Raw genomic sequence first — 22,094 nt, 5'->3', positions numbered from 1 at the left:
GGCGACTGCTCTCTTTGTTTGTGGCGCTTTGCCGTGGCGTGCCGATAACCCTCCACAAACACCAATCAGCACAGTGAGATTCAAACCTTTCAGATGCAAAATAGAAAATCCAAAGGAAAGGACGGGCTGATGAATGGCTAATTAGCAGAGGAGGCTTTTTCAGAATGTCCATGGAATAGAGGACAGCGGGAAGTTTTGTTCTGAAGTAGACAGTAGGAAAAGTATGTTTAGGGAAGTATTGTTCTGAAGTAGACAGTAGGAATGTCACGTCCTGACCAGTATAAGGGGTTATTTGTTATTGCAGTTTGGTCAGGATGTGGTAGGGGGTGTTTGTTTTATGTGTTCCGGGGTTTGTTGGGCTATGATCTATGTTAGTGTATTTCTATGTTCAGTCTAGTCTATCTATTTCTATGTTTAGTTCATTGGATTGACCTTCAATTGGAGGCAACTGTTCCTCGTTGCCTCTGATTGAAGGTCCTATGTTATAGGGGTGTTTTTGTAATGGGATTTGTGGGTAGTTGTCTCCTGTTTTGTGTCTGTGCACCTGACAGGACTGTTTAGTGGCGTTCATTGTTTTGTGTACGTGTTTTTTTCCTTCTTTTCAATAAATAAAGAAGATGAGTATACACGTTCCCGCTGCACCTTGGTCCAATCCTTACAACAACCGTGACAAGGAAAAGTATGTTTAGGGAAGTATTGTTCTGAAGTAGACAGTAGGAAAAGTGTTTAGGGAAGTTTTGTTCTGAAGTAGACAGTAGGTAAAGTGTTTAGGGAAGTTTTGTTCTGAAGTAGACAGTAGGAAAAGTGTTTAGGGAAGTATTGTTCTGTTAGTAGATGGTAGGAAAGGTATGTTTAGGGAAGTATTGTTCTGAAGTAGACAGTAGGAAAAGTGTTTTAGGGAAGTATTGTTCTGAAGTAGACAGTAGGAAAAGTATGTTTAGGGAAGTATTGTTCTGAAGTAGACAGTAGGAAAATAGTTTAGGGAAGTATTGTTCTGAAGTAGACAGTAGGAAAAGTGTTTAGGGAAGTTTTGTTCTGAAGTAGACAGTAGGTAAAGTGTTTAGGGAAGTTTTGTTCTGAAGTAGACAGTAGGAAAAGTGTTTAGGGAAGTTTTCTTCTGAAGTAGACAGTAGGAAAAGTGTTTAGGGAAGTATTGTTCTGAAGTAGATGGTAGGAAAAGTGTTTAGGGAAGTATTGTTCTGAAGTAGACAGTAGGAAAAGTGTTTAGGGAAGTTTTGTTCTGAAGTAGACAGTTGGAAAAGTGTTTAGGGAAGTTTTGTTCTGAAGTAGACAGTAGGAAAAGTGTTTAGGGAAGTTTTGTTCTGAAGTAGACAGTAGGAAAGTATGTTTAGGGAAATTTGACATTGGCAATGTGTGTGTGTGTGTGTGTGTGTGTGTGTGTGTGTGTGTGTGTGTGTGTGTGTGTGTGTGTGTGTGTGTGTGTGTGTGTGTGTGTGTGTGTGTGTGTGTGTGTGTGTGTGTGTGTGTGTGTGTGTGTGTGTGTGTGTGTGTGTGTGTGTGTGTGTGTGTTCGCGTGTGTTCGTGTGCGCGTCCTTATAACAAGGAAAAGTATGTTTAGGGAAGTATTGTTCTGAAGTAGACAGTAGGAAAAGTGTTTAGGGAAGTTTTGTTCTGAAGTAGACAGTAGGTAAAGTGTTTAGGGAAGTTTTGTTCTGAAGTAGACAGTAGGAAAAGTGTTTAGGGAAGTATTGTTCTGAAGTAGATGGTAGGAAAGGTATGTTTAGGGAAGTATTGTTCTGAAGTAGACAGTAGGAAAAGTGTTTTAGGGAAGTATTGTTCTGAAGTAGACAGTAGGAAAAGTATGTTTAGGGAAGTATTGTTCTGAAGTAGACAGTAGGAAAATAGTTTAGGGAAGTATTGTTCTGAAGTAGACAGTAGGAAAAGTGTTTAGGGAAGTTTTGTTCTGAAGTAGACAGTAGGTAAAGTGTTTAGGGAAGTTTTGTTCTGAAGTAGACAGTAGGAAAAGTGTTTAGGGAAGTTTTGTTCTGAAGTAGATGGTAGGAAAAGTGTTTAGGGAAGTATTGTTCTGAAGTAGATGGTAGGAAAAGTGTTTAGGGAAGTATTGTTCTGAAGTAGACAGTAGGAAAAGTGTTTAGGGAAGTTTTGTTCTGAAGTAGACAGTAGGAAAAGTGTTTAGGGAAGTTTTCTTCTGAAGTAGACAGTAGGAAAAGTGTTTAGGGAAGTATTGTTCTGAAGTAGACAGTAGGAAAATAGTTTAGGGAAGTATTGTTCTGAAGTAGACAGTAGGAAAAGTGTTTAGGGAAGTTTTGTTCTGAAGTAGACAGTAGGTAAAGTGTTTAGGGAAGTTTTGTTCTGAAGTAGACAGTAGGAAAAGTGTTTAGGGAAGTTTTGTTCTGAAGTAGATGGTAGGAAAAGTGTTTAGGGAAGTATTGTTCTGAAGTAGATGGTAGGAAAAGTGTTTAGGGAAGTATTGTTCTGAAGTAGACAGTAGGAAAAGTGTTTAGGGAAGTTTTGTTCTGAAGTAGACAGTAGGAAAAGTGTTTAGGGAAGTTTTCTTCTGAAGTAGACAGTAGGAAAAGTGTTTAGGGAAGTATTGTTCTGAAGTAGATGGTAGGAAAAGTGTTTAGGGAAGTATTGTTCTGAAGTAGACATTAGGAAAAGTGTTTAGGGAAGTTTTGTTCTGAAGTAGACAGTTGGAAAAGTGTTTAGGGAAGTTTTGTTCTGAAGTAGACAGTAGGAAAGTATGTTTAGGGAAATTTGACATTGGCAATGTGTGTGTGTGTGTGTGTGTGTGTGTGTGTGTGTGTGTGTGTGTGTGTGTGTGTGTGTGTGTGTGTGTGTGTGTGTGTGTGTGTGTGTGTGTGTGTCTTTCCATCTCTCATCATGCTGAGAAAAACACCAAGCCCCAACTGACCCACTGGAACGGCACACAACCTCAGTCGATCTTCAGAGTTCCATTCAGAGACCACGAGGTCCAATATGTTCCTTCGTCCACGCTGACTCATCCCGCTATGGGGGAAGGCCTGTGTGACTGGGCCTTTTACTGTGACACATCACACATCCCATTGGCGTTGCTCAGTGGTTGCATCACTAGCGGGTCGTGATGGTGGGCGAGAAAGTCACAGGCTGGAGAGTGTTCTCTCAGCTCCTCGTTGTGATGTGATAGTGTGTCTGTGTGTTCTACTCAGTCTACTGCATAGGAATAGGCAAAGACAAAGGGGATACCTAGTCAGTTGCACAACTGAATGCATTCAACTGAAATCAAATCAAATTTATTTATATAGCCCTTCGTACATCAGCTGATATCTCAAAGTGCTGTACAGAAACCCAGCCTAAAACCCCAAACAGCAAGCAATGCATGTGAAAGAAACATGGTGGCTAGGAAATACTCCCTAGGAAAAACTCCCTAGAAAGGCCAAAAACCTAGGAAGAAACCTAGAGAGGAACCAGGCTATGAGGGGTGGCCAGTCCTCTTCTGGCTGTGCCGGGTGGATATTATAACAGAACATGGTCAAGATGTTAAAATGTTCATAAATGACCAGCATGGTCAAATAATAATAATCATAGTAGTTGTCGAGGGTGCAACAAGCCCGTCCGGTGAACAGGTCAGGGTTCCATAGCCGCAGGCAGAATAGTTGAAACTGGAGCAGCAGCACGGCCAGGTGGACTGGGGACAGCAAGGAGTCATCATGCCAGGTAGTCCTGAGGCATGGTCCTAGGGCTCAGGTCCTCCGAGAGAAAGAAAGGAAGAAAGAGAGAAAGAGAGAATTAGAGAGAGCATATTTAACCTCTTACATCTAGACGTTCCGCTAGCGGAACACCTGCTCCAATATCCAATGATAGGCGTGGCGCGAATTACAAATTCCTAAAAAATACAAAAACTTCCATTTTTCAAACATATGACTATTTTACAGCATTTTAAAGACAAGACTCTCCTTTATCTAACCACATTGTACGATTTCAAAAAGGCTTTACAGCGAAAGCAAAACATTAGATTATGTCAGCAGAGTACCCAGCCAGAAATAATCAGACACCCATTTTTCAAGCTAGCATATAATGTCACAAAAAACAAAACCACAGCTAAATGCAGCACTAACCTTTGATGATCTTCATCAGATGACAACCCTAGGACATTATGTTATACAATACATGCATGTTTTGTTCAATCAAGTTCATATTTATATCAAAAACCAGCTTTTTACATTAGCATGTGACGTTCAGAACTAGCATTCCCACCGAACACTTCCGGTGAATTTACTAAATTACTCACGATAAACGTTCACAAAAAAACATAACAATTATTTTAAGAATTATAGATACAGAACTCCTTTGTGCAATCGAGGTGTCCGATTTCAAAAAAAAAAAAAGCACATTTTGCAATATTCTGAGTACATAGCCCGGCATCACAGGGCTAGCTATTTAGACACCCAGCAAGTTTAGCCTTCACCAAACTCCGATTTACTATTAGAAAAGTTTGATTACCTTTGGTGTTCTTCGTCAGAACGCACTCCCAGGACTTCTACTTCAATAACAAATGTTGGTTTGGTCCCAAATAATCCATAGTTATATCCAAATAGCGGCGTTTTGTTCGTGCGTTCAGGACACTATCCGAAGTGTAAATAAGGGTCACGCGCACGACGCATTTCGCGACAAAAAAATTCTAAATATTCCATTACCGTACTTCGAAGCATGTCAACCGCTGTTTAAAATCAATTTTTATGCCATTTTTCTTGTAAAAAAGCGATAATATTCCGACCGGGAGTGGTGGTTTTCGTTCAAAGATAAAACATGGAGTCGACCCGTGCACGAGCCTGAGTCTCATAGTACTGTCACTGGCCACTATCCAAACGCGCTAATGTTTTTCAGCCAGAGCCTGCAAAGCCACGATTCAGCTTTTTGCCGCCTTCTGAGAGCCCATGTGAGCCGTAGGAAGTGTCACGTAACAGCAGAGATCCTTTGTAATGGAAAGAGATGGCAAAGAAGGCCAAGAAATGGTCAGACAGGGTACTTCCTGTACAGAATCTTCTCAGGTTTTGACCTGCCATTTGAGTTCTGTTATACTCACAGACACCATTCAAACAGTTTTAGAAACTTTGGAGTGTTTTCTATCCAAAGCCAATAATTATATGCATATTCTAGTTACTGGGCAGGAGTAGTAACCAGATTAAATCGGGTACGTTTTTTATCCAGCCGTGTCAATACTGCCCCCTAGCCCTAACAGGTTAACAGGAAGCCAGTGTAGGGAGGCTAGCACTGGAGTAATATGATCAAATTTTTTGGTTCTAGTCAGGATTCTAGCAGCCGTATTTAGCACTAACTGAAGTTTGTTTAGTGCTTTATCCGGGTAGCCGGAAAGTAGAGCATTGCAGTAGTCCAGCCTAGAAGTAACAAAAGCATGGATTAATTTTTCTGCATCATTTTTGGACAGAAAGTTTCTGATTTTTGCAATGTTACGTAGATGGAAAAAAGCTGTCCTTGAAACAGTCTTGATATGTTCTTCAAAAGAGAGATCAGGGTCCAGAGTAACGCCGAGGTCCTTCACAGTTTTTTTTGAGACGACTGTACAACCATCCAGATTAATTGTCAGATTCAACAGAAGATCTCTTTGTTTCTTGGGACCTAGAACAAGCATCTCTGTTTTGTCCGAGTTTAAAAGTAGAAAGTTTGCAGCCATCCACTTCTTTATGTCTGAAACACAGGCTTCTAGCGAGGGCAATTTTGGGGCTTCACCATGTTTCATTGAAATGTACAGCTGTGTGTCGTCCGCATAGTAGTGAAATTTAACATTATGTTTTCGAATGACATCCCCAAGAGGTAAAATATATAGTGAAAACAATAGTGGTCCTAAAACAGAACCTTGAGGAACACTGAAATTTACAATTGATTTGTCAGAGGACAAACCATTCACAGAGACAAACTGATATCTTTCCGACAGATAAGATCTAAACCAGGCCAGAACTTGTCCATGTAGACCAATTTGGGTTTCCAATCTCTCCAAAAGAATGTGGTGATCGATGGTATCAAAAGCAGCACTAAGATCTAGGAGCACGAGTACAGATGCAGAGCCTCGGTCTGACGTCATTAAAAGGTAATTTACCACCTTCACAAGTGCAGTCTCAGTGCTATGATGGGGTCTAAAACCAGACTGAAGCATTTCGTATACATTGTTTGTCTTCAGGAAGGCAGTGAGTTGCTGCGCAAGAGCTTTTTCTAAAATTTTTGAGAGGAATGGAAGATTCGATATAGGCTGATAGTTTTTTATAATTTCTGGGTCAAGATTCAGCTTTTTCAAGAGAGGCTTTATTACTGCCACTTTTAGTGAGCTTGGTACACATCCGGTGGATAGAGAGCCGTTTATTATGTTCAACACAGGAGGGCCAAGCACAGGAAGCAGCTCTTTCAGTAGTTTAGTTGGAATAGGGTCCAGTATGCAGCTTGAGGGTTTAGAGGCCATGATTATTTTCATCATTGTGTCAAGAGATATAGTACTAAAACACTTTAGTATCTCCCTTGATCCTAGGTCCTGGCAGAGTTGTGTAGACTCAGGACAATGGAGCTTTGGAGGAATATGCAGATTTAAAGAGGAGTCCGTAATTTGCTTTCTAATGATCATGATCTTTTCCTCAAAGAAGTTCATACATTTATTACTGCTGAAGTGAAAGCCATCCTCCATTTGCGAATGCTGCTTTTTAGTTAGCTTTGCGACAGTATGAAAAATACATTTTGGATTGTTCTTATTTTCCTCAATTAAGTTGGAAAAATAGGATGATCGAGCAGCAGTGAGGGCTCTTCGATACTGCACGGTACTGTCTTTCCAAGCTAGTCGGAAGACTTCCAGTTTGGTGTGGCGCCATTTCCGTTCCAATTTTCTGGAAGCTTGCTTCAGAGCTCGTGTATTTTCTGTATACCAGGGAGCTAGTTTCTTATGACAGATGTTTTTAGTTTTTAGGGGTGCAACTGCATCTAGGGTATTGCGCAAGGTTAAATTGAGTTCCTCGGTTAGGTGGTTAACCTCTTGGGGCTAGGTGGGACGCTAGCGTGCCACCCGTGGTGCACTCCATCAACAGCAGGTGCATTTCAAGAGCGGCAAATTTGAATCCAAATAAATGTCAAAATTCAAATTTTTCAAAAATACAACTATGTTACACCATTTGAAAGATAAACATCTCCTTAATCTAACCACGTTTTACGATTTCAAAAAGGTTTTACGGCGAAAGCATAAATTTAGAGTATGTTAGGACAGTACATTTACAAGAGTTGTGTGTAATGTTTTGTCAAGTCAAAGACAGGGTCACCAAAACCATAAAACCAGCTAAAATGATGCACTAACCTTTTACAATCTCCATCAGATGACACTCCTAGGACATTATGTTAGACAATGCATGCATTTTTAGTTCTATCAAGTTGATATTTATATCCAAAAACAGCGTTTTACTATGGCATTGATGTTGAGGAAATCGTTTCCCTCCAATAACCGGCAGTCAAGTCAGCGTCACAAATTAAATAATTAAAATTAGAAAACATTGGTAAAATATTATATTGTCATTTAAAGAATTATAGATTTACATCTTTTGAACGCAATCAACTTGCCAGATTTAAAAATAACCTTACTGGGAAATCACACTTTGCAATAATCTGAGCACTGTGCCCAGAAAAATACGCGTTGCGATACAGACTAGACGTCATGTTGGGGAGATCTAAAATCGAAAATACTATGTAAATAATCCATTACCTTTGATTCTCTTCATCAGATGTCACTTCCAGGTATCACAGGTCCATAACGAATGTAGTTTTGTTCAAAAAAGCTCATCATTTATGTCCAAAAATCTCCGTCTCGTTAGCACATGATGTAAGCCAGCCGGACTTCTCGTCATGAACGAGGGGAAAAAATATATTTCCGTTCGTTCAAACATGTCAAACGTTGTATAGCATAAATCATTAGGGCCTTTTTTAACCAGAACATGAATAATATTCAAGGTGGACGAATGCATAGTCTTTTATAACGTATTGGAACGAGGGTACCCAACATGAAGTAGCGCGCCAGGTGTCTAATGGGACATCACCGTTCCATGGCTCTTGTTCGGTCAGATCTCCCTCCAGAAGACTCAAAACACTTTGTAAAGGCTGGTGACATCTAGTGGAAGCAATAGGAAGTGCCAAAATATTCCTAAACCCCTGTGTTTTTCAATGGGATAGGTTTAAAGTCAATACAACACATCAGGTATCCACTTCCTGTCAGAAAATGTCTCAGGGTTTTGCCTGCCAAATGAGTTCTGTTATACTCACAGACACCATTCAAACAGTTTTGGAAACTTTAGAGTGTTTTCTATCCATATATAATAAGTATATGCATATTCTAGTTACTGGGTAGGATTAGTAACCAGATTAAATCGGGTACATTTTTTTTATCCAGACGTGCAAATGCTGCCCCCTAGACCCAACAGGTTAACTGCTTTTTGTCCTCTGACGTCCTTGGGTAGGCAGAGGGAGTCTGGAAGGGCATCAAGGAATCTTTGGGTTGTCTGAGAATTTATAGCACGACTTTTAATGCTCCTTGGTTGGGGTCTGAGCAGATTATTTGTTGCAATTGCAAACGCAATAAAATGGTGGTCCGATAATCCAGGATTATGAGGAAAAACATTAAGATCCACAACATTTATTCCATGGGACAAAACTAGGTCCAGAGTATGACTGTGGCAGTGAGTAGGTCCAGAGACATGTTGGACAAAACCCACTGAGTCGATGATGGCTCCGAAAGCCTTTTGGAGTGGGTCTGTGGACTTTTCCATGTGAATGTTAAAGTCTCCAAAAATTAGAATATTATCTGCTATGACTACAAGTTCCGATGGGAACTAAGTGAGGAACACTGCATATGGCCCAGGAGGCCTGTAAACAGTAGCTATAAAAAGTGATTGAGTAGGCTGCATAGATTTCATGACTAGAAGCTCAAAAGACGGGGTTAAATGTGTCTTCCACATTTAACCCAACCCCTCTGAATCGGAGAGGGGGAGGGGGCTGCCTTCATCAACATCCACGTCATCGGCACCCGGGAAACAGTTAGAAGTGTGCATTATTAATGCAAGCATACAATGCAAGCTGTTGATTTGTTAACATGTCTTTTTGGATCCATTTAACAGAATGCCCATACAGTGTGTGATAAATCCTCTACTACTGACAATAGAGGAAGCAAACTCAATCCGATGTTCTCTGGAGGTAAAGACAACCTCTCCAGTCGGAGTCGTTGCCCTACAGCAGAGAAGTGTGGGTGTGTTGGTGCTGTGTGGTTTCACCACGCCCAGCCCACTCTCTGCATGTGCTATTGGCTTGACTATACACACACTTCCCTGAGAGCTGGGCTCTGAAATTTGATTGTCTGTGCTGGGTAAAGTGTTTCCTCTCATCCTGTGCCTCTGATAGAAGATAATAGGTTGTTAAGGGCCCTGGAGTACTGTGTTAGATCAGTCCTGATGCATCATGATGCATAACACCACCACAGCTCTCGTCTTGAGGAGCCGCTTGGTGAAATCTGAACAAATCACTCTGTAGACTAACCATCTCAATTGTTTTAGAGTTGAAGAAAACACAGTGCCTCTGACTAACTGGAGATGACGGCTAAATCCAAGAGAAGTTTCTCCACAACTTTACCTGTCGTTTTAGTTTCCCCAGAAACTTCCTGTCTTTGTTATTTTCCTTACTGTAGCCGTGGCAGCCACATGTGTTGCTAACACAAGGGAGTTTTAATGAGGATTTTGTGAAGTTAAGCATAGCTCTTCCAGTAACACTATTAGCATGCTAATGCAATTCAACAACATTCAAAGAGTTTGATGAGCTCTCAGCTCTGGCCTGAGAAACTGTAGAGAAGTCCACCAGCAGCTCCCCACCCAATCTCCCAGAGCAGATCAGAGAATGGAAATGACTCTAAAGCATTTGAGGTAATCCAACTAAATTAAAAGCCCCCAATGTAAACGCCATTGAAATGCAAAGTAAACGCAGGACTTGATGTAGTTGATTTGCAATCCCTGAATCCCAGATGTATGGTTGAAGATCTTTAGGGGGATTCCAACTCCCTGAACCATGGAAAAACAAATTAATGTAATTATTTGTTTGTATGCGTCAATGCCCACAAATGAAAATGTTTCAAATATTCAGTTTCATGTTTACGTTACTTCTATTCCATAGTATTGTGCAACCTTGCACAGACACATGCTCCCTGTCTGACTTCAATACAATTCACTTTCGTGTCATGATTAATCAGTATCTAACTGTCCCTGTCTCTCACCAGGTGTTCTTCAGAGCGGGGACCCTGGCCAAACTGGAGGAGCAGAGAGATGTCCAGACCAGACGCAACATCACCATGTTCCAGGCTGCCTGCAGAGGATACCTGGCCAGACAGGCTTTCAAGAAGAGGAAGGTGAGGGAGCGCTCTCAACCCAGTTCTTACCAGCCCAAAGCCCAGGTCAGATTAGATGGCGAAATGAGCTAAACTGACCTTAGATCAGCAAAACTGACCGTTTCGTGCCCCTCGACCACGTCACTGTTGGTTCCTAATGCCTACACTTTCAAAGCCGATGCCTATCATTGTCCTTGAAGAGCTGTCCCTTGCCAGTACAGAAAGTGCTTGTGTCAGGGTTGCTTTGCTGCTCTCTTTGTTCGCCGCCTCAGACAATGTCTTGGGAACTGAAGCTTCCCATTCGATCATATGGTCATTTGTCCCCTACGACACGTTCTAATTTATCTTCCGTTATAGGGAAGTTAGTCAATGTGTTGCCATGAAAACCAAAGAGAAGACACGTGTGCTTCTTTCAGAGAGGAAGAGAATATTCCCAAGGAAGTATTAGAATGATAGTCTCCCTCTCTCTCTACCCTCTTCTCTCGCTCTCTCTCTGCCTCGTATTAACGGCATGCTCTCGCTCCATTGCTAGCTCTGCCACCCACATCTGTGGGGCGGTTTAGCGGCTCACTAAATCAGAAGTTCATCAGAGCACAGTGTCATAAATCCATCCTGTCTCCGCTGGCCCCCGGCCCAGCAGATAGCCTTCCATCTGCTCCTCTGGGACACACACACACCCCCCCACGTCCCCTCAATCACAGCCTTATCGATTACCGCACCAGAACACACACACACCTCGCCTTATTCCCTGCCCTCTCAGTCTCTCCCTCCATTTTAGCATTCCTCTCTGTCTCTCACTATAACCTGACCTCTGATCTATGTAGGGGTGATGAGGGTCAAAAAGGAAAGGACTGACACACCTATAGTACAGGCTGTCTCCTTACCTATTTGAATAGTAATAACTTTATTTATACACGAGTGGTGGGGGAAACTAGAAGGCTGGTCTTTCTACAGGGTGAGATTATTATTATAGACGCCTGTCATAATCCTTGGTCCAGTCATGAGGGATTGGAGAGAGACACGGCAGGGACAGAGCTGTATGTATGTGTGTGTGTGTTTGGCGGATGAAAACAGCCCACACACACCCTATATGCCCCACCACACCAGAGTGAGCATGACGACCAGGGATATAACACCCTCCACTGAATGACTGGAACCACCGGTGGGGATCTATTCAGCTCTGTGTGTTGTCCTGTACTGTCTTGTGTTGTGTGTATGTTTCTGTGTGTGGGTGCTTGTCTGTGTACGTGAGGGTGTGAGAGAGTGGTTAGTGTGAATTAATTGTGTAGCAGAAGCCTACATGTGCGTCTTGGTGTGTCCATGTGTGTTTGGACAGATTGGGCTTCGACCGCTGTCTTCCCAGTCCCTGCCATGCCCATCTCTGGTAGTTCTTTGGTGCTGAGCTGGGCTCAAGGTTGCTGTCTTTAAGTTGCTTTTCAAGGACAGTGGGCTTCTCTTTACTGCTCTGCCTGCTTCATTTGAGTGCTGCCTCTCTCTATAAGTAACACAAGTTGTTTATCCTGATTGTTTGTTTTGATTTAGGAACAGGATATTGATAGTTTCCTTTGTTTGCGAAGTGTTTAGTTGTAAACGACTCCATGAAGAGTGATTGTCATTCCTCACAGTGTGACTGGCTGAGGGTCAGACTGGACTGGAGATGGTTGTGTAATGCTGGGAGGTAGAGTTCTTCAAGGGTCCAAAAAGTTGGACCTATTCTGAAATGGACTTGGGGCTTTCCCACCCAGACCCGATATGCATAAATATATTTTTTAAATGTAGAGACCCATTCCGAAGAGGACAACTAGAATCATTCCGTATAGACCTGGTTGGATCCAGACCCTATCCAAGTGAGGGAAGCAGCAGAAAAGCACTTTTTAAAGCTACTTGATTAACCAGAGCTGATAAAGCACGAGAGGAGGGAGAGAAAGAGGAGCCGCTCTAACAGGCGGGGGAGGGGCTGTACTGTGAGGAGGGAGGGAGGGAGGGAGGGAGGGAGGAAGGGAGGGAGGGAGGGAGGGAGGGAGACAGCAACCAACCAAGAAGACTCGCACTACAGTAGACTAATAGCTGCCATAGCTAGGTTATTTATCATCAAACATCTTCCACTGATTAGATATCTCCTAACTTTTACCACACACGGAGGCTCTATGATTGTAGCCTATTGCCGCTTTGATGACTTATGATTGGCCAACAACAAGCTGCACGCGCCACACTCCTCTCGTGAAAAGCAAGAGCAGCAAATGAAAAATGTCTCTCTCTCTACTGCAGCAGTCACCTTTGGATCTGTACAGGCCGCTCCGGACAAGTCAGTTAAAATTACACATACCCGAAACCCATGACAATCATATCAGATCCGACCCACCCGTTACGTTATTTATAATTTTGGATCCGGACCTGCTCGCATCCCGGATTGTGTCTCGGGTATTCGGGTACAGGTGGATCCGTGAAGACCTCTACTGAGAGGCCCAGGGGCAGACAGGGAACAATATCACCACTACAAAGGCTTTTGTGAGCCAACGTTCTACATTACAATGTGTTTCGGTGTACAGTACAGTATGCTACCCTCCAGCAGTTCTGAAAGGTACAGTACAGTATGCTACCCTCCAGCAGTTCTGAAAGGTACAGTACAGGACACTACCCTCCAGCAGTTCTGCAAGGTACAGTACAGTATGCTACCCTCCAGCAGTTCTGAAAGGTACAGTACAGGACACTAGCCTCCAGCAGTTCAGAAAGGTACAGTACAGGACACTACCCTCCAGCAGTTCTGAAAGGTACAGTACAGGACCCTACCCTCCAGCAGTTCTGAAAGGTACAGAACCCTACCCTCCAGCAGTTCTGAAAGGTACAGTACAGGACACTACCCTCCAGCAGTTCTGAAAGGTACAGTACAGGACACTACCCTCCAGCAGTTCTGAAAGGTACAGTACAGGACACTACCCTCCAGCAGTTCTGAAAGGTACAGTACAGGACACTAGCCTCCAGCAGTTCTGAAAGGTACAGTACAGGACCCTACCCTCCAGCAGTTCTGAAAGGTACAGTACAGGACACTAGCCTCCAGCAGTTCTGAAAGGTACAGTACAGGACACTACCCTCCAGCAGTTCTGAAAGGTACAGTACAGAACCCTACCCTCCAGCAGTTCTGAAAGGTACAGTACAGGACACTAGCCTCCAGCAGTTCTGAAAGGTACAGTACAGGACCCTACCCTCCAGCAGTTCTGAAAGGTACAGTACAGGACACTAGCCTCCAGCAGTTCTGAAAGGTACAGTACAGGACCCTACCCTCCAGCAGTTCTGAAAGGTACAGTATAGTATGCTACCCTCCAGCAGTTCTGAAAGGTACAGAACCCTACCCTCCAGCAGTTCTGAAAGGTACAGTACAGGACACTACCCTCCAGCAGTTCTGAAAGGTACAATACAGGACACTAGCCTCCAGCAGTTCTGAAAGGTAGTTACAGTAAGGTTTAGTTCAATGTGTTTTCATTTGATCTGATTAACAGGAAGTTGACGTTGTTTTATTTAGTTTGCACAATTCTAGCTAAGAAGCCAAGGCATGTTTTAGAGGAAAATGCATGTTGAGGAGAGTGGTAGTGGTAAATATTTGTGAGGCTTGTGTCATATCAAGGTAAGCTGGTTTGATATTTACAGGAAAATATTCTGTATGTACAGCTAAGCAAGCAGACTCACACTTGATTCCAAGGCAGTGCAGGGTGTTACATTTGAACCTTTGGCCCATATTTCTCTGGAAACACAAGATGATGATTTCCTCATCTGAACACTGACGTCCCCACTGCCCAAAAATCTATTAGTTTGTTTCTCTCTGTCTATTTGATTGCTCCGGGGGGCTCCCCGCACCTTGAAGTCCTCTCAGCCTGAGCCAAACCCTCACAGGGATTTGTTTTCAAAGCGCTTTGAGGGACAAAAGAGAGAGAGTGTTCCTTCTCTGAAACGGTGCTTCACCATGGGGGAATAGACGAATAGAAGGGATGCGGCACAGCGTTTGAAGCCCACAGCCTCCTCTCTCTTTGACATTCATGTGGATAGAACGAGTGACAGCATGGTGAAGATGGAGGAGCATGGGGGATTCCTCCTTTCAGCCAGTCAGCCCATAGTGTGTCTAATTAAATCGTTGCTTTAAGACAAAGCTTCTTCCCCGACTGGGAACAGGTGTGTGTCAGTGCATGCATGCGTTACATCTATGGCCTTGTGTGCTCAGCAAAGGCCATGTAGCTTCACAGACACTCAAAGGGAACTCTGTAAAGGAGAGGCAGAAGGCAGAGTAAAAAGGAAGACCGAGACAAAGAAAGAGAAATGAATACATTCTGCTCCTGTGTTTCTCTAAGACCGTCAATACCTGTTTGACACAGACATATCTTCTTTCTAAAGGCTGCAAGACCTTAGTCTAAATCCCTCTGGTGTTGTATATGAGCTCTCTGTATGGCTGAGGAACAGAAAGATCAACACTTACACCCCCCCCCCTTATTGAGTCAACACAAGATTTGTTAGACTTGTTTAGGTCTATGCATGACAAACAAGCTTTAGAGGACATAACCTGCATGCCTGTTCAGTCAGTGACCATGATGGCCAAGCAACATGTATGTGCTCTCACGGCGTGACGAATAAGAATCACCGTCATTCACCGTGTTCACCGTCATTGTGCTGTTCTAATTGGGTTGTGAGATAATGGGTGGTTTATTGGAGATGCCCATGTTGCGGGAGCATGTAGCTCCTCCTAATGCCTTTTTAACAAGGTGCCAAAGTGGTATCGATGTTTGATTACATTTCTCTGAAGAGGTCTGTCTCAGCTCTTAAAGCCGTGAGAAGCCAGAAGAACTTTGGATTGTCTTGATTCTAGCTCGCCCAAATCGTCACACTTGATGCAAGTGTCTGTTATTGTGCTAGTAGACAATGACACTAAGCAATGCCATTTCTTCTTTTCTTTATTTATCAAAAGTTACATATTTCATACAAACAGTGCATTCGGAAAGTATTCAGACCCCTTCCCCCTTTCCACTTTTTGTTAAGTTACTGCCTTATTCTAAAATTGATTCAATCAACATTTTCCTCATCAACCTACACACAATACCCCTTAGGGACAGACGTTCCGCTAGCGGAACGCCTCACCAATATCCAATGGTAGAGCATGGCGCGAAATACAAATACCTCAAAAATGCTATAACTTAAATTTCTCAAACATATTACTATTTTACAGCATTTTAAAGACAAGACTCTCGTTAATCTAACCACATTGTCCGATTTCAAAAAGGCTTTACAGCGAAAGCAAAACATTAGATTATGTCAGGAGAGTACCCTGCCAAAAATAATCACACAGCCATTTTCAAAGCAAGCATATATGTCACAAAAACCAAAACCACAGCTAAATACAGCACTAACCTTTGATGATCTTCATCAGATGACACTCCTAGGTCATTATGTTATACAATACATGCATGTTTTGTTCAATCAAGTTCAGATTTATATCAAAAACCAGCTTTTTACATTAGCATGTGATGTTCAGAGCTAACATACCCACCGCAAACTTCCCGTGAATTTACTAAATTACTCATGATAAACATTCACAAAAAAACATAACAATTATTTTAAGAATTATAGATACAGAACTCCTTTATGCAATCGCAGTGTCAGATTTTAAAATAGCTTTTCGGCGAAAGCACATTTTGCAATATTCTGAGTAGATAGCTCGGCCATCACAGGCTATCTAATTTGACACCCACCAAGTTTGGTGCTCACTAAACTCAGAATTACTATTAAAAAATTGGATTACCTTTGCTGTTCTTCGTCAGAATGCACTCCCAGGACTTCTACTTCAACAACAAATGTTGTTTTGGTTCCAAATAATCCATAGTTATATTCAAATAGCTCAGTTTTGTTCGTGCGTTCGGGTCACTATCCGAAGGGTGACACGCGAGCGCATTTCGTGACAAAAAAAATCTAAATATTCCATTACCGTTCTTAGAAGCATGTCAAACGCTGTTTAAAATCAATTTTTATGCTATTTTTCTCGTAAAATAGCGATAATATTCCAACCGGGCTACGTTGTATTCATTCAAAGGCTGAAAGAAAAAAATGGAGTAGTCTCGTGGACGCGCATCTCCAGTGTCACTGTTCCCAGGCTGACCACTCACAAATTCTCCTGCTGTTTTTCGCCCAGAGACTGCAGACACCCCATTCCACTTTCTGGCGCCTTCTGAGAGCCAATGGAAGCCTTAGAAAATGTCACGTTACAGCAGAGATGCTGTATTTTTGATAGAGATGCCCTAGAAGGAGAACAAATTGTCAGACAGGGCACTTCCTGTATGGAATCTTCTCAGGTTTTTGGCCTGCCATATGAGTTCTGTTATACTCACAGACACCATTCAAACAGTTTTAGAAACTTTAGAGTGTTTCCTATCCAAATCTACTAATAATATGCATATTCTAGTTTCTGGGCAGGAGTAGTAACCAGGTTAAGTCGGGTACGTTTTTTTATCCGGCCGTGAAAATACTGCCCCCTATCCCAAACAAGTTAAAGACAAAACCAAAAAACAAGTTTGTAGAAATTTTTGCAAATGCATTAAAAAGAAAAAACATAAAAGACATATTTATATTTACATAAGTATTCAGACCCTTTTCTATGAGACTCGAAATTGAGCTCAGGTGCATCCTGTTTCCATTGATCATCCTTGAGATGTTTCTACAACTTGATTGTAGTCCACCTATGGTAAATTCAATTGATTGGACATGATTTGGAAAGGCACTCACCTTTCTATATAATAAAGTACAAAGAGATCCTTGATGAAAACCTACTCCAGAGCGCTCAGGACTTCAGACTGGGGCGAAGGTTCACCTTCCAACAGGACAAAGCCCCTTAGGACACAGCCAAGACAATGCCGGAGTGGCTTCGGGACAGGTCCTTGAGTGGCCCAGCCAGAGCCCAGACTTGAACCCGACCTAACATTGCTGGAGAGACCTGAAAATACCTGTGCAGCGACGCTCCCCATCCAACCTGACAGAGCTTGAGAGGGTTTGCATAGAAGAATGGAAGTAACTCTGAAAGCTTATGTAAATGTGATATTTCCATTTTTTATTTGTAATAAATTTGCACAAAATTCTAAAAACCTATTTTTGCTTTGTCATGGGGTATTGTTTGTAGAATGAGGAGGGGAAAAAAACGATTTCATTAATTTTAGAATAAGGCTGTAATGTAACAAAATGCAGAAAAATTCAAGGGGTCTGAATACTTTCCGAATGCACTGTATTTGTGATGTGTGTGTGTGTGTGTATATATATATATTTCCATTTCCAAGTTTTTTTTAAATGGAAATATATATATATATATATATATATACACTGCTCAAAAAAATAAAGGGAACACTTAAACAACACATCCTAGATCTGAATGAAATAAATAATCGTATTAAATACTTTTTTCTTTACATAGTTGAATGTGCTGACAACAAAATCACACAAAAATAATCAATGGAAATCCAATTTATCAACCCATGGAGGTCTGGATTTGGAGTCACAGTCAAAATTAAAGTGGAAAACCACACTACAGGCTGATCCAACTTTGATGTAATGTCCTTAAAACACGTCAAAATGAGGCTCAGTAGTGTGTGTGGCTTCCACGTGCCTGTATGACCTCCCTATAATGCCTGGGCATGCTCCTGATGAGGTGGCGGATGGTCTCCTGAGGGATCTCCTCCCAGACCTGGACTAAAGCATCCGCCAACTCCTGGACAGTCTGTGGTGCAACGTGGCGTTGGTGGATGGAGCGAGACATGATGTCCCAGATGTGCTCAATTGGATTCAGGTCTGGGGAACGGGCGGGCCAGTCCATAGCATCAATGCCTTCCTCTTGCAGGAACTGCTGACACACTCCAGCCACATGAGGTCTAGCATTGTCTTGCATTAGGAGGAACCCAGGGCCAACCGCACCAGCATATGGTCTCACAAGGGGTCTCACAAGGGGTCTGAGGATCTCATCTCGGTACCTAATGGCAGTCAGGCTACCTCTGGCGAGCACATGGAGGGCTGTGCGGCCCCCCAAAGAAATGCCACCCCACACCATGACTGACCCACCGCCAAACCGGTCATGCTGGAGGATGTTGCAGGCAGCAGAACGTTCTCCACGGCGTCTCCAGACTCTGTCACGTCTGTCACGTGCTCAGTGTGAACCTGCTTTCATCTGTGAAGAGCACAGGGCGCCAGTGGCGAATTTGCCAATCTTGGTGTTCTCTGGCAAATGCCAAACGTCCTGCACGGTGTTGGGCTGTAAGCACAACCCCCACCTGTGGACGTCGGGCCCTCATACCACCCTCATGGAGTCTGTTTCTGACCATTTGAGCAGACACATGCACATTTGTGGCCTGCTGGAGGTCATTTTGCAGGGCTCTGGCAGTGCTCCTCCTGCTCCTCCTTGCACAAAGACGGAGGTAGCGGTCCTGCTGCTGGGTTGTTGCCCTCCTATGGCCTCCTCCATGTCTCCTGATGTACTGGCCTGTCTCCTGGTAGCGCCTCCATGCTCTGGACACTACGCTGACAGACACAGCAAACCTTCTTGCCACAGCTCGCATTGATGTGCCATCCTGGATGAGCTGCACTACCTGAGCCACTTGTGTGGGTTGTAGACTCCGTCTCATGCTACTACTAGAGTGAAAGCACCGCCAGCATTCAAAAGTGACCAAAACATCAGCCAGGAAGCATAGGAACTGAGAAGTGGTCTGTGTTCTCCACCTGCAGAACCACTCCTTTATTGGGGGTGTCTTGCTTATTGCCTTTAATTTCCACCTGTTGTCTATTCCATTTGCACAACAGCATGTGACATTTATTGTCAATCAGTGTTGCTTCCTAAATGGACAGTTTGATTTCACAGAAGTGTGATTGACTTGGAGTTACATTGTGTTGTTTAAGTGTTCCCTTTATTTTTTTGAGCAGTATATATATATATATATATATATATATATCCATTTTAAAAAAACTTCAAGAATCATACATGTTGGCAGACATAACACCAGACACAAACACCCACACACACAGTGTTGTAAGTCCCTCTGCTCCTCTGCATGTGTTTCAGATCCAGGACCTGGCTATCCGCTGTATCCAGAAGAACATCAAGAAGAACAAGGGAGTGAAGGGCTGGCCCTGGTGGAAGGTGTTCACCACAGTTCGCCCCCTTATAGAGGTCCAGCTCACAGAGGAGCAGATACGCGGCAAAGACGTGAGTACACAAACCATACACACCCTCCATCTACTGTTGATCAGAGGTGTAATCATTACTCCCAACAGTTCCAAAATATTCAGTTTTGCAACAAAAAGTATATTTTCTATTGGACAGGTTCATCAAACAGGAATGGACCTACCTGAATCTGTCCAATAGAAATGCTAGTTTTTGTTGCAAAACAGAACGTTTTTTCTGACTGTTTGGTAGTAATGATTACACCCCAGCATTTGATTCCCTTCCCCTGCTTTATAGAGACTATACAGATTTAGCTCCCTCTAATACTGTAATACATTTTCTCTCTCCCCCCTCCCTCTCTCGTTCTGTCTATCTGTTCCCAGGAGGAGATCCAGCAGCTGAAAGGGAGGCTGGAGAAGGTGGACAAGGAGAGGAACGAGCTGAGACTAAACAGTGACCGCCTGGAGAGCAGGGTACACACACACACACACACACACACACACACACACACACACACACACACACACACACACACACACACACACACACACACACACACACAACATACAAACTGTGTTGCAGACTAATATAAGATAACACATTGTACCAGCGGATCTGTCTGTATAAATAAAGGATGAACAGATAGAGGTTTTATGTCATGAAGTTTAACTGTATTGCACTGTATGCATAAGACAGGATGCATGTGTAGGAGTAATAAACACATTATTTTTACCCTCTTGCTTATTGCAATTGTGTGTATATGCCAGATCACAGAGCTCTCGTCAGAGCTGGCAGACGAGAGGAACACAGGAGAGTCGGCCTCTCAGCTGCTGGAGTCCGAGACCTCAGAGAGACTGAGACTGGAGAAAGACATGAAGGACCTGCAGGTTAACACTGTTAACACTGGAGAAATGAGACATCCTTAACTGTTGTTGGATGTACACAATTATTTAATTCATTATTTAACCAGATAGGTAAATGGAAAACCGATTCTGATTTGCAATGACAACCTTGCCAGTTCTGTTGGCTGCAACGTAATGGTGTGATCAGATTGTTGACCCTGCCATCCCCATCCTTTTAGTTTTCTATTTGGCATTTGACATGATTGTTTTTTTCAGGGTATTCCAACTAGATGGGATAGATTTTTCCACTGACTGCTCAGACAGCACATGCTGATGGGCTGGGCTGGGTACAAATTACCTCGCTTCTAGAAATGAGAGATTGTATCGTTTAGAGGAAGTGTGTGTGTGTGAGCAATGAGTGTGTTTGTGTGTGTACGTGCAAGTGCAATGTGAGGTCTATCTGTCAGTATTTCTAACTTGGTATATAATGTGTTTGTGTATTAATGCATGGCCTGGGATTCTCTCCCCAGACTAAGTTTGACTCGATGAAGAAGTCTATGGACTCTATGGAGATGGAGGTGATGGAGACCAGACTCCTCAGAGCCTCTGAGCTCAATGGAGAGATGGACGATGACGACACAGGTCAGCGCCACACAGACACGTTTGTTTTACTATCCTTGTGGGGACCAAAACATTTATTCCCATTCAAAATCCGATTTTCCCTAACCCTAAAGATAACCCTTAACCTAACCCTAACCTTAATTCTAACCCTAACCCTAAACCTAACCTTAACCCCTAATCCCTAACCCTAACCTTAATTCTAACCCTAAACCTAACCTTACCTTAACCCCTAATCCCTAACCCTAACCTTAATTCTAACCCTAAGCCTGAAATGTCCCCACTTGTCTGAGTTTTCCTTGTTGTACTATCCATGTGAGGACTTCTGGGTCCCCACAAGGATAGTAAAACCAAACCACACACACACACACACCCACACTGTTGCTATGGTGACAATTTAGCACCATGAAAACCATCACACAAAGGTACACCCCAAGACCAGGATCAAAGTAGGCTGTTTCTGGTTGTCCTTTCAGTTGCCCAGTTATTTGGTTGGATCAAGCTGACCACCCCCGTAGACTGCAGCGGCTGCCTGAAATCAATGAGGAGACAAAAGGTTTTGCAAGACATGGTGTAGAAATTGATTATAAAAGACTGCAGGCGTCCTCAAATTATATTTGGACACTTGCCGAACAGACTTCCGGCTAGACAGCGAATGCAGGCTTTATTTGGCCATTCTGAATGTAGAATAGATTTTTGTCTCAGTGTTTTGTTTGAATGTTTCAACACTCCACACTTTACGTGGAATAGACAAACCTGTGTAAGAGATACATGTACAGGCCATAACAGTACTGTACAGACTTTAATATGGCTTCAAAACAGCTTGATACATTTCCTCCTGACTAATGCAAACCCCTTCCATGGTCAAACAGAATTCCTTTCAAACTGGCTAATCAATTTCATCTTAGTTCTATTTGAAGGCATATTGAATGCAATGGAGGCTGCTGAGGGGAGGACAGCTCATAATAAAGGCTGGACCGGAGTGAATGGAAACCATGGTTTTGATACCATTCCACTAATTCCGCTCCAGCCATTACCACAAACCTGTCCTCCCCAATTAAGGTGAAACCAACCTCCTGGGATTGAA

The 22,094-nt window shown here is 42.9% G+C and overlaps 1 protein-coding gene across 9 annotated transcripts in view; it reads left to right on the top strand.

Moving 5' to 3' along the window:
- LOC106613097 (unconventional myosin-XVIIIa) overlaps positions 1–22,094 on the top strand; it is a 187,497-nt gene that overhangs the window by 120,136 nt on the left and 45,267 nt on the right. For all 9 annotated transcript variants that reach the window (XM_082956390.1, XM_082956389.1, XM_082956388.1 and 6 more), the window contains 5 exons: positions 10,265–10,393; positions 19,446–19,589; positions 19,931–20,020; positions 20,315–20,434; positions 20,920–21,031. In XM_082956390.1, the coding sequence (XP_082812516.1) occupies positions 10,265–10,393; positions 19,446–19,589; positions 19,931–20,020; positions 20,315–20,434; positions 20,920–21,031 (595 nt within the window). The remainder of the gene's footprint in view (positions 1–10,264; positions 10,394–19,445; positions 19,590–19,930; positions 20,021–20,314; positions 20,435–20,919; positions 21,032–22,094) is intronic.

This window comes from Salmo salar, chromosome 09 (assembly GCF_965601325.2).
Source record: "Salmo salar chromosome 09, fSalSal1, whole genome shotgun sequence".
Taxonomy (NCBI): Eukaryota; Metazoa; Chordata; class Actinopteri; order Salmoniformes; family Salmonidae; genus Salmo; species Salmo salar.
Note: the sequence above shows the minus strand (reverse complement) of the source record. Positions and strands in the feature narration are given on the sequence as shown.